This window comes from Scyliorhinus torazame, chromosome 13 (assembly GCF_047496885.1).
Source record: "Scyliorhinus torazame isolate Kashiwa2021f chromosome 13, sScyTor2.1, whole genome shotgun sequence".
Classification (NCBI taxonomy): domain Eukaryota; kingdom Metazoa; phylum Chordata; class Chondrichthyes; order Carcharhiniformes; family Scyliorhinidae; genus Scyliorhinus; species Scyliorhinus torazame.
Genome location: NC_092719.1, coordinates 22,066,011 through 22,079,038, shown reverse-complemented (window position 1 = coordinate 22,079,038; position 13,028 = coordinate 22,066,011). Strand labels below are relative to the sequence as shown.

The 13,028-nt window shown below is 54.1% G+C and overlaps 1 protein-coding gene across 1 annotated transcript in view; it reads left to right on the top strand.

Moving 5' to 3' along the window:
- Nucleotides 1-2,818: 2,818 nt before the first annotated feature.
- Nucleotides 2,819-13,028, top strand: part of LOC140387662 (C-type lectin lectoxin-Enh6-like) — a 60,594-nt gene continuing 50,384 nt past the window's right edge. The window contains exon 1 of the mRNA XM_072470855.1: nt 2,819-2,984. Coding sequence (XP_072326956.1) covers nt 2,980-2,984 — 5 coding nt within the window. The 5' untranslated portion in view covers nt 2,819-2,979. The remainder of the gene's footprint in view (nt 2,985-13,028) is intronic.

The following is a 13,028-nucleotide window of genomic DNA, read 5'->3' as shown; positions in this document are numbered from 1 at the left end:
AGTACTTTGCTTCCTGAAGTCAATGACCAGCACTTTAGTTTTGCTGGCATTAAGGGACAGATTGTTGTTGTTGCACCACTCCACTAGGTTCTCTATCTCCCTCCTGTATTTTGACTCGTTGTTATTCGAGATCCGACCCACTATGGTCATGTCGTCAACAAACTTGTAGATAGAGTTGGAACCAAATTTTGTCTCGCAGTCATGTGTGTAGAGGGAGTATAGTAGTGGGCTTAGTAAGCAATCTTGCGGGGCCCCAGTATTGAGGACTATCGTGGAGGTGTTGTTGTTTATTCTTACTGATTGTGGTCTATGGGTCAGAAAGTCGAGGATTCAATTGCAGAGTGAGAAGACAAGTCCTAGGGTTTGGAGCTTTGGTATGAGCTTGGCTGGGATAATGGTGTTGAAGGCGGAGCTGTAGTCGATTAATAGGAGTCTGATGTAGGAGTCCTTGTTGTCGAGATGATCTAAGGATGAGTGTAGGGCCAGGGAGATAGCGTCTGCTGTGGACTGATTGCGGCGATATGCGAATTGCAGTGGATTTACGCGTTCTGGCAGTATGCAGGTGATGCGCTTCATGACCAACCTCTCGAAGCACTTGATCACGATTGATGTCAAGGCCACCGGACGGTAGTCATTGAGGCTCGTTGCCTGGTTCTTCTTTGACATCGGTACGAAGCAGTTGGGGACCTCAGAACGGAGTAGGGACAGGTTAAAGATGTCCGCGAACACATCTGCAAGCTGGTCCGCGCAGGCTCTGAGTGCACGTTCAGGCATCCCGTCTGGACCCGTTGCCTTCCCAGGGTTCACTTTCAGGAAGGCCGATCTGACTTCGGAAGTTTTGACGGTGGGTATTGTCATAATATACACCAGTATATCATGGTGCAGATACACACACACACTGATGGACACACAGCGGGACCAATCAGCACACACAACACCGGACTTCTGGTTGCGGCTATGCCGAGGTAGGTCGCACGTTCGGCAGCTCCCACCGGGAACGGACTTTTGGGCTCTTCAGAGGGGCCCCAATGGCAATTATTTGATGGCTCCCAGTGTGGGAAGGTGACAGCAAGGTTCCCCCGACATTATATGGATTGGATCAGGAGTGGAGCAGTTAAAAAAGTGATCCTGGTGCAGCGGAAAGTGCGAGGGAGGAAAAGCAAGATGGCGGCGGGTGGAGACCAAGCAGCATGGGCGCAGTGATCGCAGGAGCAGCAGGAATTCCTTAAACGCTGCTTTGCGGAGCTGAAGACAGAAATGCTGCCGCCAATGAAGGCGACGATTATGAAGCTTGTGGAGACCCAGAGGCCCAAGGATCCAGGAGGTGCGGCCAAAAGCCTCGGAGAACGAGGACAAAATCTTGGGCCTGGCAGTGAAGGTGGAGGCGCATGAGGCGCTGCACAAGAGGTGGCAGGAAACATTTGAGGACCTGGAGAATAGGTCGAGGAGGAAGAATCTCCAGTTTCTGGGTCTCCCTCCCGGAGTGGAGGGGCCCGATGCCGGGGCATACATGAGCACGATGCTCAATTCGCTGATGGGCGCGGAAGCTTTCCCGAGGCCCCTGGAGCTGGATGGGGCTCATCGGGTCTGGCAAGGAGACCCAAAGCCAACGAGCCGCCAAGGGCTGTAGTGGTGAGGTTCCACCGCTTAAAGGACAGAGAGTGTGTCCTGAAATGGGCCAAAAAAGAACAGAGCAGCAGGTGGGAGAACACGGAGATCCGTATTTACCAGGACTGGAGTGCGGAGGTGGCTAAGAAGAGAGCTGGTTTTAACCGGGCGAAGGGGGTGAAGTTCGGGATGCTGCAGCCAGTGCGATTGTGGGTCACGTTCCAAGATCGGCACCACTATTTTGAAACGCCTGATGAGGCATGGAACTTTATCAAGTCTGAAAAGTTGGACTCAAACTGAGGGTTTGTCGTGGGGGGATGTTTACTGTGTTTATTCTGTTTACTGCGTTTGGGGAATGTTCTTTTTGTTTTGGTGCTGGGTGGGGATGTGTAGAAGGAACTTTAGTTGGCGGATTAGTTGCCTTAATACCCCGTATTCCTTCTTAACTGGCTGCTTGACTATATTTCATGGCAATAGGCACTTGGCAAAGCATGATGGATATATTAGCTTTATTTCAGTCAAGAAGTTCTGCATGTATTAGGCAGAAGGTCAGACTATGTAAACAAGTGCACAGCTGCACATTTTGCTGAGAGTAGACAATTATTATTGTTCTTAGGCTGGGAATTCAAGGCCTGCTGTTTAACGCTGCTCGCCTTTCTGTGTCTGGGCTTATCAAAGGAATGCCTCGTTTTTTCTAAATATTGCTTATTAAACCATATAAAATACTGCTATACTCTTGTAAGGTGGGGACAATTAGAAGGACGGTGGTCACTCTAACTCCCTCCACGAACTTCGTGTTATAATAAAAGACCTTTTGCGAAATCTCGACGTGCTGGCTAGTTTTTTCCACAACAATTGGCGTAGTCGTGCAGTTTCCCTAATTTAACGGGAAGCGAACCCCGAAACAGATCTCTAAACAGGACTCTCTCCGCTGAAAGGGAGAGAGCCATAGCGCGACCCCAGCTGAAAGGGGGGTCTGCGGCTTGGCAGCCTTAATTACTGGCCAGTGACTCATGCTAGGAGAGCTATCTTAGTTAATAAATTAATGATAGCTGCATGGGAAGAAAAAGGTGCCTTAGAGACTAGAATTTAAAAAAAAAGACTTTGAGATTCGTGAAAGGATAAACACCGGTGTGCGCTCCCTGGAGTATTTGTAAATGATTTCTGCGGTTGTTGTTATTGTTATACATAATGTTCTAAAGTATTTTGCAGAAGGAACGATGAGCACTAAACTCGCCGCTCCCTCACAGGTCGTCCCGAAGCCTCGGTAAAGATATCCGGAGCGAGAAAGAAGGTGAACTCCTTAAAGAGGACAGATAAGGGAGTCAAAATGAGTAAGAAAATGAAAAGAAACAATCGTAAAGCAACGGAATGAGGTAGGAAAACCTATATGTCCCGCATAGGAATTTAATGAAGTTGACCCCCTTTCGGAAAAAAAATAGGGGAGTAAAAGTAAATAGAAGATTACGGTAAAAGCGTAACAGATGAGTTCCTGGAGAGAAAGGGAATTCAGATTTTCTGCAGCCGTGAGATAAGGCTAACGGTTAACTGTGATATTTGTGAGCTGTGAGAATCTGTGTGTTTTGTTTAACCAATTAATTTTAGTCAAAGCATGAAGTAGGTTGTATTTTTTATTGTCTGTCTTTGTGAGTCAAAGATTATAACTTAAGTGATTTTTGTTGAGATTTCTCTAATGAACGGAAACATTGGAAATTACGATCAGTTTAAAAGAAAGAAAGTGCCTTTACGAATAAAAGTAATTGAATATGAATAAGTTTTTAGATTACGTGAAAAAACGTAAATGGCATCATGCCAAGTTCTCCGCCCCTTAGATTCTGCAGGAAACATTAACCATTTCAGCAGACAGTTGATCTTTTCTGAATTGACAAAGAGAAAATATACGTCTCTAAGAATAGCTAATGCCTATAAAATCAATCATTGGAAATTGACTTAAATGTGTGCTATTTATAGCCTCCTCCCAGGAGATGTTTTGCTGCTTTTAAAATACTCTTATGGTGCATCTTGGCCAGCTTTAAAAGACGGAATCGCGGTCCCACCTGGTATAAACGGGGACTGGGCTTACAATGATGCTCATTTAAATGAAAGAAATTAGTCCCTTGAACACTGGTTAGCAAATAGGGGGAGAGAGGCTATCATTCAAGGGGCCAAGGAGCATTTAACCCCCAGGAAGGTGCAGACATTATTGAATTGCATGCTACCAGAGCATGCACAAAGTTACAAATTGATTAATCTCACCTGGCAAACACAGCCATGGACGACAGCGGTTACCTCCTTGGTGAACATGGACCGGGAAGGACTGTTCATGGCCCCCAAAGATCAAAAGCCTAGAATCACAGGGCAATTCTACCAAGGAAAGGGTGTGCACGGTCGTGGTCAGCAGGCCAGCAGGGGGCAGAGAGGTAGGGGTAGAGGCAGGGGACAGTGGCAAGGAAGAGATAGATCCCAGGATCAATGTAGGCGATGTGGGGCAAAGGGACGTTGGGCTCATGATTGTAACTTTAATCTCCAGGAAGGATGCGCCCCACTCGGAGACATGCCCCCTCCCCCGCCTCCATTTACGTACACTGACCCGAACCCTAACCAAAACCAATAGAGGTGCCACGGAGAAAAGGTGATACAGGCGGCTATGATCAGACTGTCCAACTCAATAAGAGACAAACCCATGACAACGGTTAAAATAGGAGATCATTATGTGGACCTGCTGGTCGATACCGGCGCTACTATGTCGTCTGTGCCCCCCCCTCCGTGGAATTAACCCCCGGTGAGTCCTCTATTGTCACTGTGGGAGTAGCCGGCATTCCCATGACTGAGCCATTATCACGCCCGACTAACCTGGAAATTGACGATATCCCCTTGGTCGATACTATGATTATTTCAAAAACTACGCCCCTCCCTCTGCTTGACAGGCAGACCCTCTGCAAATTAGGGGCAATAATTCATTGCACTAACAAAGGCATGTTTATGGAACTGCCTCAGACACGTACTCATCAGTTGTTGAATTTAATAGCTTCTGACCAAGAGCCAGATCGCTCTGTGTCTGTGTTATATTGCTGGCAGCTGGACATGAACCCTTACAGCACCATTGTTAAACAACTGCAGGAAGCATTGCAAAAGATTACTGACCCTTGGGCGCAGTTATTAAAACACCTGATAGAGTCCAGATGAGAGAATCTAGTGACCCATTGCACGGCTTGGTATGCTCGTGAGGATGAGCACGCATACAATTTATAAACGCAAAGTCACTTAGGACAGCAGACATCGTTGCATGTCACTCCTTTTTATTTTTCGGTGTTGTGGGATTAGGAATGTTAGTACAGTTGACCTATAGTCAGAGGGACCTTTTTAGGATGGGTTTAACTTCAGAACCCCATTTAACATTGGCCGTAAGACATCCCGCTAAGGCAAAGCAAATAGGAGAAGTGATCAAAGCGATTTATATTGAAATGGATGGACAAAATTGCCTGATAGAATTTTATGGCAAACAGGAGGGCAAAGTGACCTGGAAAGAGGAGCAATGGCCCGCTACATTTGAAATACAACTACCTCCCCGAGAGAGCCATCATTTACTCACTTCAATCCTGGCCCAGGTACTGGCACATCTATGGGCCCAACGTAAACATCATGTTGGAAAAGTACATTCTGCCCCAGTGCATAGGGTGCAGTTACAGAAGAACGTTGCCCTGCCCTGCCTAAAACTATACAGGTTGGCACCGGAAACAGAAAAAGGGATAGAGGGAGTGATCAATGTACTATTACAGCAGGGGTGCTGAAGAGAACAAAAAGCCCCTGTAACCCCCCTAAACTCCCCATTCCAAAGGTAGGAAGACCCAACGCGTGGTGGGTTGTGCAAGATCTTAGAGCCATCAATAAAACTGTTATCACTATTGCTCCATTGGTGCCGGACCCAAATGTCATTTTGTCTTCTACACCACCAACAACGGATACTTTCTCAGCCGTTTTCTCCATACCATTGCACCCGGAAGTCAACATCTATTTGCTTTACATATCGGAATTAACAGTATTAAAAGAGACTTGGACGAGTGCTAGTTGTCTGCAAGCTCAACATTCCCTCAATATGATGACAATTTATTGATAGCCTCAGAGGGAGGGCTTGTTTGTCAACAGAATACCCTTTTGTTATTGACACATCTGGCAAAAAGAGGGCATAGGGCCTCAATGGACAAGCTGCAATTCTGTCAGGAGACAGTTCAGTATTTGGGATTTCAGCTGCAGCAAGGACAGCGGAGGCTTGGGTCTGAAAGAATACAGGCTATAGCAAGGGTTCCAACTCCGCGTACAAAAAAGGAGACCCTCACTTTCCTCGGCATGGTGGGCTATTGCAGGCAATGGATACCGGACTTTAGGGAGATGGACGCGGTACTGCGCACGGCTACCCTACAGGATGCCCCTTCAGTTGTTACCTGGACCCCAGAGAGCGCCCCTTCCTTGGGACTTCCTAATTACGCCAAGCCCTTTACTCTTTATGTGAATGAAGCAGGGGGATTTGCAACAGGGGTCCTGATGCAAGAGCATTGAGGAGGGAAAAGACCCCTTGCCTATTACTCGGTCGCCCTATGTGCAGTGGTAAAGGGTATGCCAAGTTGCTTAAGAGCAGTAGCAGCCACGGCCGCCATAGTAGAAAAATCAGTACCCCTTGTACTCGACCACCCGTGTACAGTATTGGTTCCTCACTCTGTTTTGCTCCTGCTTAATTCATCCGCAACGCAGCATTTTTCTGCATCTCGACGCATTGGGTACGAGGTAATCCTTCTCTCTAAGACTAACGTTGTCTACAAGCGAGCGCCAGCTATCAACCCTGCTACACTCTTACCCGCGCCCTCGGATGAAGAACATTTGTTTCATCATGACTGTGTACAATTGGTTGAAGCCACCACAACCCCTCGCCCTGATTTATTGAGTCACCCACTTGAAAATCCAGACATCATTTTTTTTACTGATGGGTCCGCGAACCGACCAAATGATATAACCCTCCTGGCCGGCTACGCAATAGTAACTCCATTCGAGATAGTGGAAACTTTTGCTCTGCCTTCGGGAATGTCTGCCCAAGCGGCTGAATTATTCGCGCTTACTCGGGCATGTATTCTAGCAAAGAGTAAGACAGTCAACATTTACACTGATTCTCGATACCCTTTTGGGGTAGTACACGATTTTGGCCAATTATGGAAAAACAGGGGGTTCATAACTTCCTCCGGCCAACCTATTAAGCATGCTAAATTGGTTTTAAATTTATTAGATGCTGTTCAGCTGCCCAGCAAAATAGCTGTATTAAAGTGCGAAGCGCACACTACCGCAGACAATGGAAATCTCCAGGAGAAACAGATTTGCTGATAAAATAGCTAAGGAAGTGGCTCTCAATCAGCAGCCACAACTAGAAGCTTCTGCAGTTGAACTTCCGTCCACCATAACAGAACCAAAGTTAAAAAAAAGGCACAGGAGCAAGCTTCTCTACAGGAGCATCACTCTTGGCTAAAAGCAGGTTGCTATCAAGACAATTTTGATAGGTGGATAAGGGCTTCGAAAATAAACCAAATGTATGAAGCTCTCAGAGAAATTATACTTTTGGAGGAGTTTGAAAATTCAATTCCTGATGTAGTGAGAACTCATATGGGAACAGAGGGTTAAAACTGCGAGATTAGCAGCAGAAATGGCAGATGATTATGAAATAGTTCATAAATCAAAGCTTGGTTTCCAATATCAGTTTCAGCTTGTGAGGGATAGAAACTGGGGACATGAGAAATACTCAAGTGGTAAAGGTAAAGGTGATCTGATGGGAGATAATAAGGAGAGTGTACCTCAGATTAAAAAAGAAATCCAGGAGGGTGGAAAAAAAGTGAAAAGTTTAAAATGTTTTCACTGTAATAAACTAGGCCATGTGAAGTCACAGTGTTGGTGGTTGAAGAAAAGCACTGGGAAGGCTGATGTGGTAAAACAGGATAAGACTGTGGGGTTTGTTAAAGTGGTAAAGGAAAGCCCAAGTGAAGCGAAGGAGGTGCAAAATATTGTACAGCCTGATCAAGAGGTGATTGATAAGAAGGTGCCAGATCTTTTTAAAGAATTTACTTGTGTGGGTTAAGTTTACTCATGTGTATCAGGAGGAGCAGGTAATGAAGTCACAATTTTAAGAGATACGGGAGCTAGTCAATCTTTGATGGTTGGAGATGAGAAGTTATGTAGTCTGGGAAAAATGTTGCCAGAAAAGGTGGTAATATGTGGAATTCAGAGTGAGAGTAATGTTCCATTATATAAGGTAAGGTTGGAAAGTCCAGCGAAGAGTGGTGAAGTGGTAGTAGGAGTAATAGAGAAACTATCTTGTCCAGGAATACAGTTTATCTTGGGTAATGATATAGCTGGATCGCAGGTGGGAGTGATGCCTACTGTGGTTGATAAGCCAGTGGAACATCAGACAACTGAAGTGTTGAAGGACGAATATCCTGGGATTGTGATACCAATGGGTATTAACAGTGACAGGGGAACTCATTTCACTAGCAAATTGACCAAAGCCCGAACAGAAGCCATGGGATTTGATTGGAAATTGCATATCCCGGGCGTCATTCTCCGACCCCCCGCCGGGTCGGAGAATGGCCGTTGGCCGCCGTGAATCCCGCCCCCGCCGAAGTCTCCGAAGGGAGAAAAGTCGGCGGGGCGTTAATGGCGCCGCTGCCGCGGAGAATGTCACGGGTCTGCGCAAGGCAGCCGATTTTCGGCCTGCCGATATTCTCCCTTCCGGATGGGCCGAAGTCCCGTCGACGTGATGACCGTTCACGTCGACGTGAATCAAACCTCCTTTTCATCGGCGTGACCCGGTGCTCCAGGCTCACGCCGACCAGCGAGGAGGTGAGTGACGGCCTGGGGGGTTGGCTCTGGGCAGGAAATGGCGTGGCCGCAGACTGATTGCCTGAGGAGAGGTGTGTCTCGGCTTGTGTGTGTGTGCGGCGATGGGGGGGTGGTTAGAGTAGGCTGGGCTCCGGGGGAGTGCCGGGAGGGGGTCCGTGCCGGGGTGGAGGTTGGGGGTTGTGGAGGGGGTCCGTGCTGGGGTGGAGGTTGGGGGCTGTGGAGGGGGTCCGTGCCGGGGTGGAGGTTGGGGGGGGGTCCGTGCTGGGGTGGAGGTTGGGGGTTGGGGAGGGGGTCCGTGCCGGTGTGGAGGTTGGGGAGGGGGTCCGTGCCAGGGTGGAGGTTGGGGAGGGGGTCCGTGCCGGGGTGGAGGTTGGGGGGGGGTCCGTGCCGGGGTGGAGGTTGGGGAGGGGGTCCGTGCCGGGGTGGAGGTTGGGGGGGGGTCCGTGCTGGGGTGGAGGTTGGGGGTTGGGGAGGGGGTCCGTGCCGGGGTGGAGGTTGGGGGGGGTCCGTGCTGGGGTGGAGGTTGGGGGTTGGGGAGGGGGCCGTGCCGGGGTGGAGGTTGGGGGGGGGTCCGTGCTGGGGTGGAGGTTGGGTGTTGGGGAGGGGGTCCGTGCCGGGGTGGAGGTTGGGGGGGGTCCGTGCTGGGGTGGAGGTTGGGGGGGTCCGTGCTGGGGTGGAGGTTGGGGGTTGTGGAGGGGGTCCGTGCCGGGGTGGAGGTTGGGGGGGGGTCCGTGCTGGGGTGGAGGTTGGGGGTCGGGGAGGGGGTCCGTGCCGGTGTGGAGGTTGGGGAGGGGGTCCGTGCCGGGGTCGAGGTTGGGGGGGGGTCCGTGCTGGGGTGGAGGTTGGGGGTTGGGGAGGGGGTCCGTGCCGGGGTGGAGGTTGGGGGGGGTCCGTGCTGGGGTGGAGGTTGGGGGTTGGGGAGGGGGCCGTGCCGGGGTGGAGGTTGGGGGGGGTCCGTGCTGGGGTGGAGGTTGGGTGTTGGGGAGTGGGTCCGTGCCGGGGTGGAGGTTGGGGGGGATCCGTGCTGGGGTGGAGGTTGGGGGGGTCCGTGCTGGGGTGGAGGTTGGGGGTTGTGGAGGGGGTCCGTGCCGGGGTGGAGGTTGGGGGGGGGTCCGTGCTGGGGTGGAGGTTGGGGGTTGGGGAGGGGGTCCGTGCCGGTGTGGAGGTTGGGGAGGGGGTCCGTGCCGGGGTGGAGGTTGGGGAGGGGGTCCGTGCCGGGGTGGAGGTTGGGGGGGGGTCCGTGCCGGGGTGGAGGTTGGGGAGGGGGTCCGTGCCGGGGTGGAGGTTGGGGGGGGGTCCGTGCTGGGGTGGAGGTTGGGGGTTGGGGAGGGGGTCCGTGCCGGGGTGGAGGTTGGGGGGGGTCCGTGCTGGGGTGGCGGTTGGGGGTTGGGGAGGGGGCCGTGCCGAGGTGGAGGTTGGGGGGGTCCGTGCTGGGGTGGAGGTTGGGGGTTGGGGAGGGGGTCCGTGCCGGGGTGGAGGTTGGGGAGGGGGTCCGTGCCGGGGTGGAGGTTGGGGAGGGGGTCCGTGTCGGGGTGGAGGTTGGGGGGGGGGGGTCCGTGCTGGGGTGGAGGTTGGGGAGGGGGCCGTGCCGGGGTGGGTGATGGGAGGGCAAATGAGTTGGTCCACCTGGCCAGGTGCCAGCCTCCAACAGTTGGACCCATGCGGTCCATGCCACCTGGCTGGGGGGAGGAGGGGATATGGGCAATGATGACATGTCGTCGTTCCCCTCCCCCCCACCAGGCCGTCATGTTTTCAGACCATCCAGCGATGTTGGCCGCCGTGGTGGCAGCCGCTCATGTCTATGTTGCCCTGGATGAGGAGGAGGAGGAGGAGGAGGAGGAGGAGCGTGCCAGAGAGGCGGCGCAGGCTGCCGCAGAGGGGCAGGCGGCAGCCGCCCAGGCTGGAGGGACACCTGACCGACAGGACGAGGAGGGGGAGGAGGACGTCGCGGCCCCACGGCAACGGAGGCACCCGAGGGCGCCCCGTGTGTACCGGCCCCGGCAGTCATACCAGGACCTCACGGACCGGGAATGCAGGAGGAGACTCCGGATGAGCCGGGAAACCGTGGCACACATCTGCCACCTGCTGGCACACCTGTCACCGCGTGGCACTGGCGGGGGACACCCTCTCCCCGTGTCCGTCAAGGTTACGGTGGCCCTGAACTTTTATGCAACGGGGTCATTCCAGGCACCGAGTGGGGACCTGTCCGGCATATCGCAGACATCGGTGCATCGGTGCATCCGGGCAGTGACAGATGCCCTTTATGCCATGGCGCACCGCTACATCCGCTTCCCCGTGGACCGGGCCAGCCAAGATGCCCGGGCCGTGGGCTTCTCTGCCATTGCCGGGTTCCCCATGGTCCAGGGCGCGATCGATGGGATGCACGTCGCTGTGCGGCCACCTGCAGATAACAGGGCCGTGTTCACTAATAGGAAGGGGACCTATTCGATGAACGTACAGGTGGTCTGCGACCACCGCGTGATGATCCTGCACGTCTGCGCCCGTCACCCAGGCAGTGTACACGACTCATTCGTGTTGTCGCGGTCATCCATCCCCGGCATGTACGAGGGACGCCATCCCCGGCTGAGGGGCTGGTTGCTGGGCGACAGGGGCTACCCATTGCGATCGTGGCTGATGACGCCTATACGGAGGCCACGCAATGAGGCGGAGAACCGCTACAATGAAACCCATGTAGCGACAAGGGGAGTGATCGAAAGGTGCTTTGGCGTGCTGAAGATGCGTTTCAGGTGCCTGGACCTCTCTGGGGGCGCCCTCCAGTATCGGTCAGATAGGGTCGGCCGCATCATTGTGGTGTGCTGCGTCCTGCACAACATAGCCCAGCAGAGGGGCGATGTGCCGCAGGCAGAGGAGGGCGGAGTGGAGGAGCAGCAGGAAGAGGCCCAGTCCTCCCCAGATGAGGGGGCTGGGGGCAATGGTCAGGGCAGACGGGGTAGACACAGACGGGTGGCTGTCCACCGTTACCGGCTGGCCCAGCGGGCACGGGACAGACTGATAGACGCCCGCTTCACTGACTAGATGGGCGTGGGAATCGGGTAGTATGGCCACAGACCGCACACCATGACAACAGCCGACCACCCACACCCCCCACCCATCCACCCACCCAGCACCCTCACCCCCCTCCCCAACCCCACACACCCCACCCGCATGCACACCACCCCCCACCCCCAATTGCCGATCCACCGGCGGCACAACGGGCCGGGCTCACCCAGTTGCGGGTGGACGCGTGTCTATCGCAGGCCATGGAGAATGATGACAACCCGCCTCCGATGAGCTCCTGGCTCTACATCGTTGGACTATGTCTGACCCATGGCCACAGTACCACCATCCACCCGGACCATCCCTGCATGCGGCTGTGACACTGCAGCGCACGGTCCCGTCCTCTGCCCGGGGGATGTTGATGGCGGCCCAGGGGGAAGGGGGCAGACTCACCTGGGGCTGAGGTAAGACCACCCCTCACACACACACTTGCGCTCAACGTACATGACACCCCTGCACACTTTGGACAGAGCACAAAGGCAGCTTCGGTAGGTGTAACATTGACTTTAATAACCAAAGGAGTTCATGCACGTGCCCTAGCGCCTAAAACTCATCTGTGCCCTGCACCCGTGCCAACTTACTCAGTGTCTAATTGTTTGGCCTTACCGGCCCTTTGACTACGTCTACGTGGTTCCCCAGACGGTACAGCAGAACTGGAGGTGGACTCCTGTGATTCCTGCCCTCTGACACTGGATCCCTTTGGCGGCTGTTTCCTGGGGCGTCCTGGCCTAGATGGGCCAGGCTGCGGCCCGGGCGACTGGGATGGCGAGCTGCCAGCCTGTCCTGCCCGTTGCCCACCCGATGCACCTGGGACGGAAGGGGGGGAGTCCGAGGTGTCGCGGTGTACCGGGACCTCCCCTACAGAGGGAGCCGGGACGGACCACACCGCCTCCTCCTCCCTCGGGGTGCCCGATGGCCCCCAGGCCTCTACATGGGTGGGGGATGCGAACGGACTGGCCATCCGACGCGCCCCCGACATCTGGCGCTGCCAGTCCTGGAGGCCCGTGCTGGTATCGACAGGGGTCTGCAGGTTTGCAGCCATGGAGCCCAGGGGGTTGTCGAACCCTGTCTGCGACAGTGCGACGCCAGCTCGCACATGGCCACTGGCGCCGATGCCCTCAGCGATGGCCTGCTGAGACTGGGCCATGGCCTGCAGAGACTGGGCCATGGCCTGCAGAGACTGGGCTATGGCCTGCTGAGACTGGGCCATGGCCTGCTGAGACTGGGCCATGGCCTGCTGAGACTGGGCTATGGCGTTGAGCGCCTCTGCCATCTGGCGCTGGCACTGGCTCATGGCCTCCTGTGAGAGGGCAGCCATTTCCTGGGCCACAGACGCCGCCTGCACGGAAGGCCCCAGGCCTCGCAAACCGTTCCCCATGTCTGACACTGTCGCACCCATTGCGTCCACCGCGGACGCCACCCGTGCGGTGTCAGCCTGGGTGGCACGCATGACCGGGACCACTCCCAGCTCCTGGACGCGGGTGGAC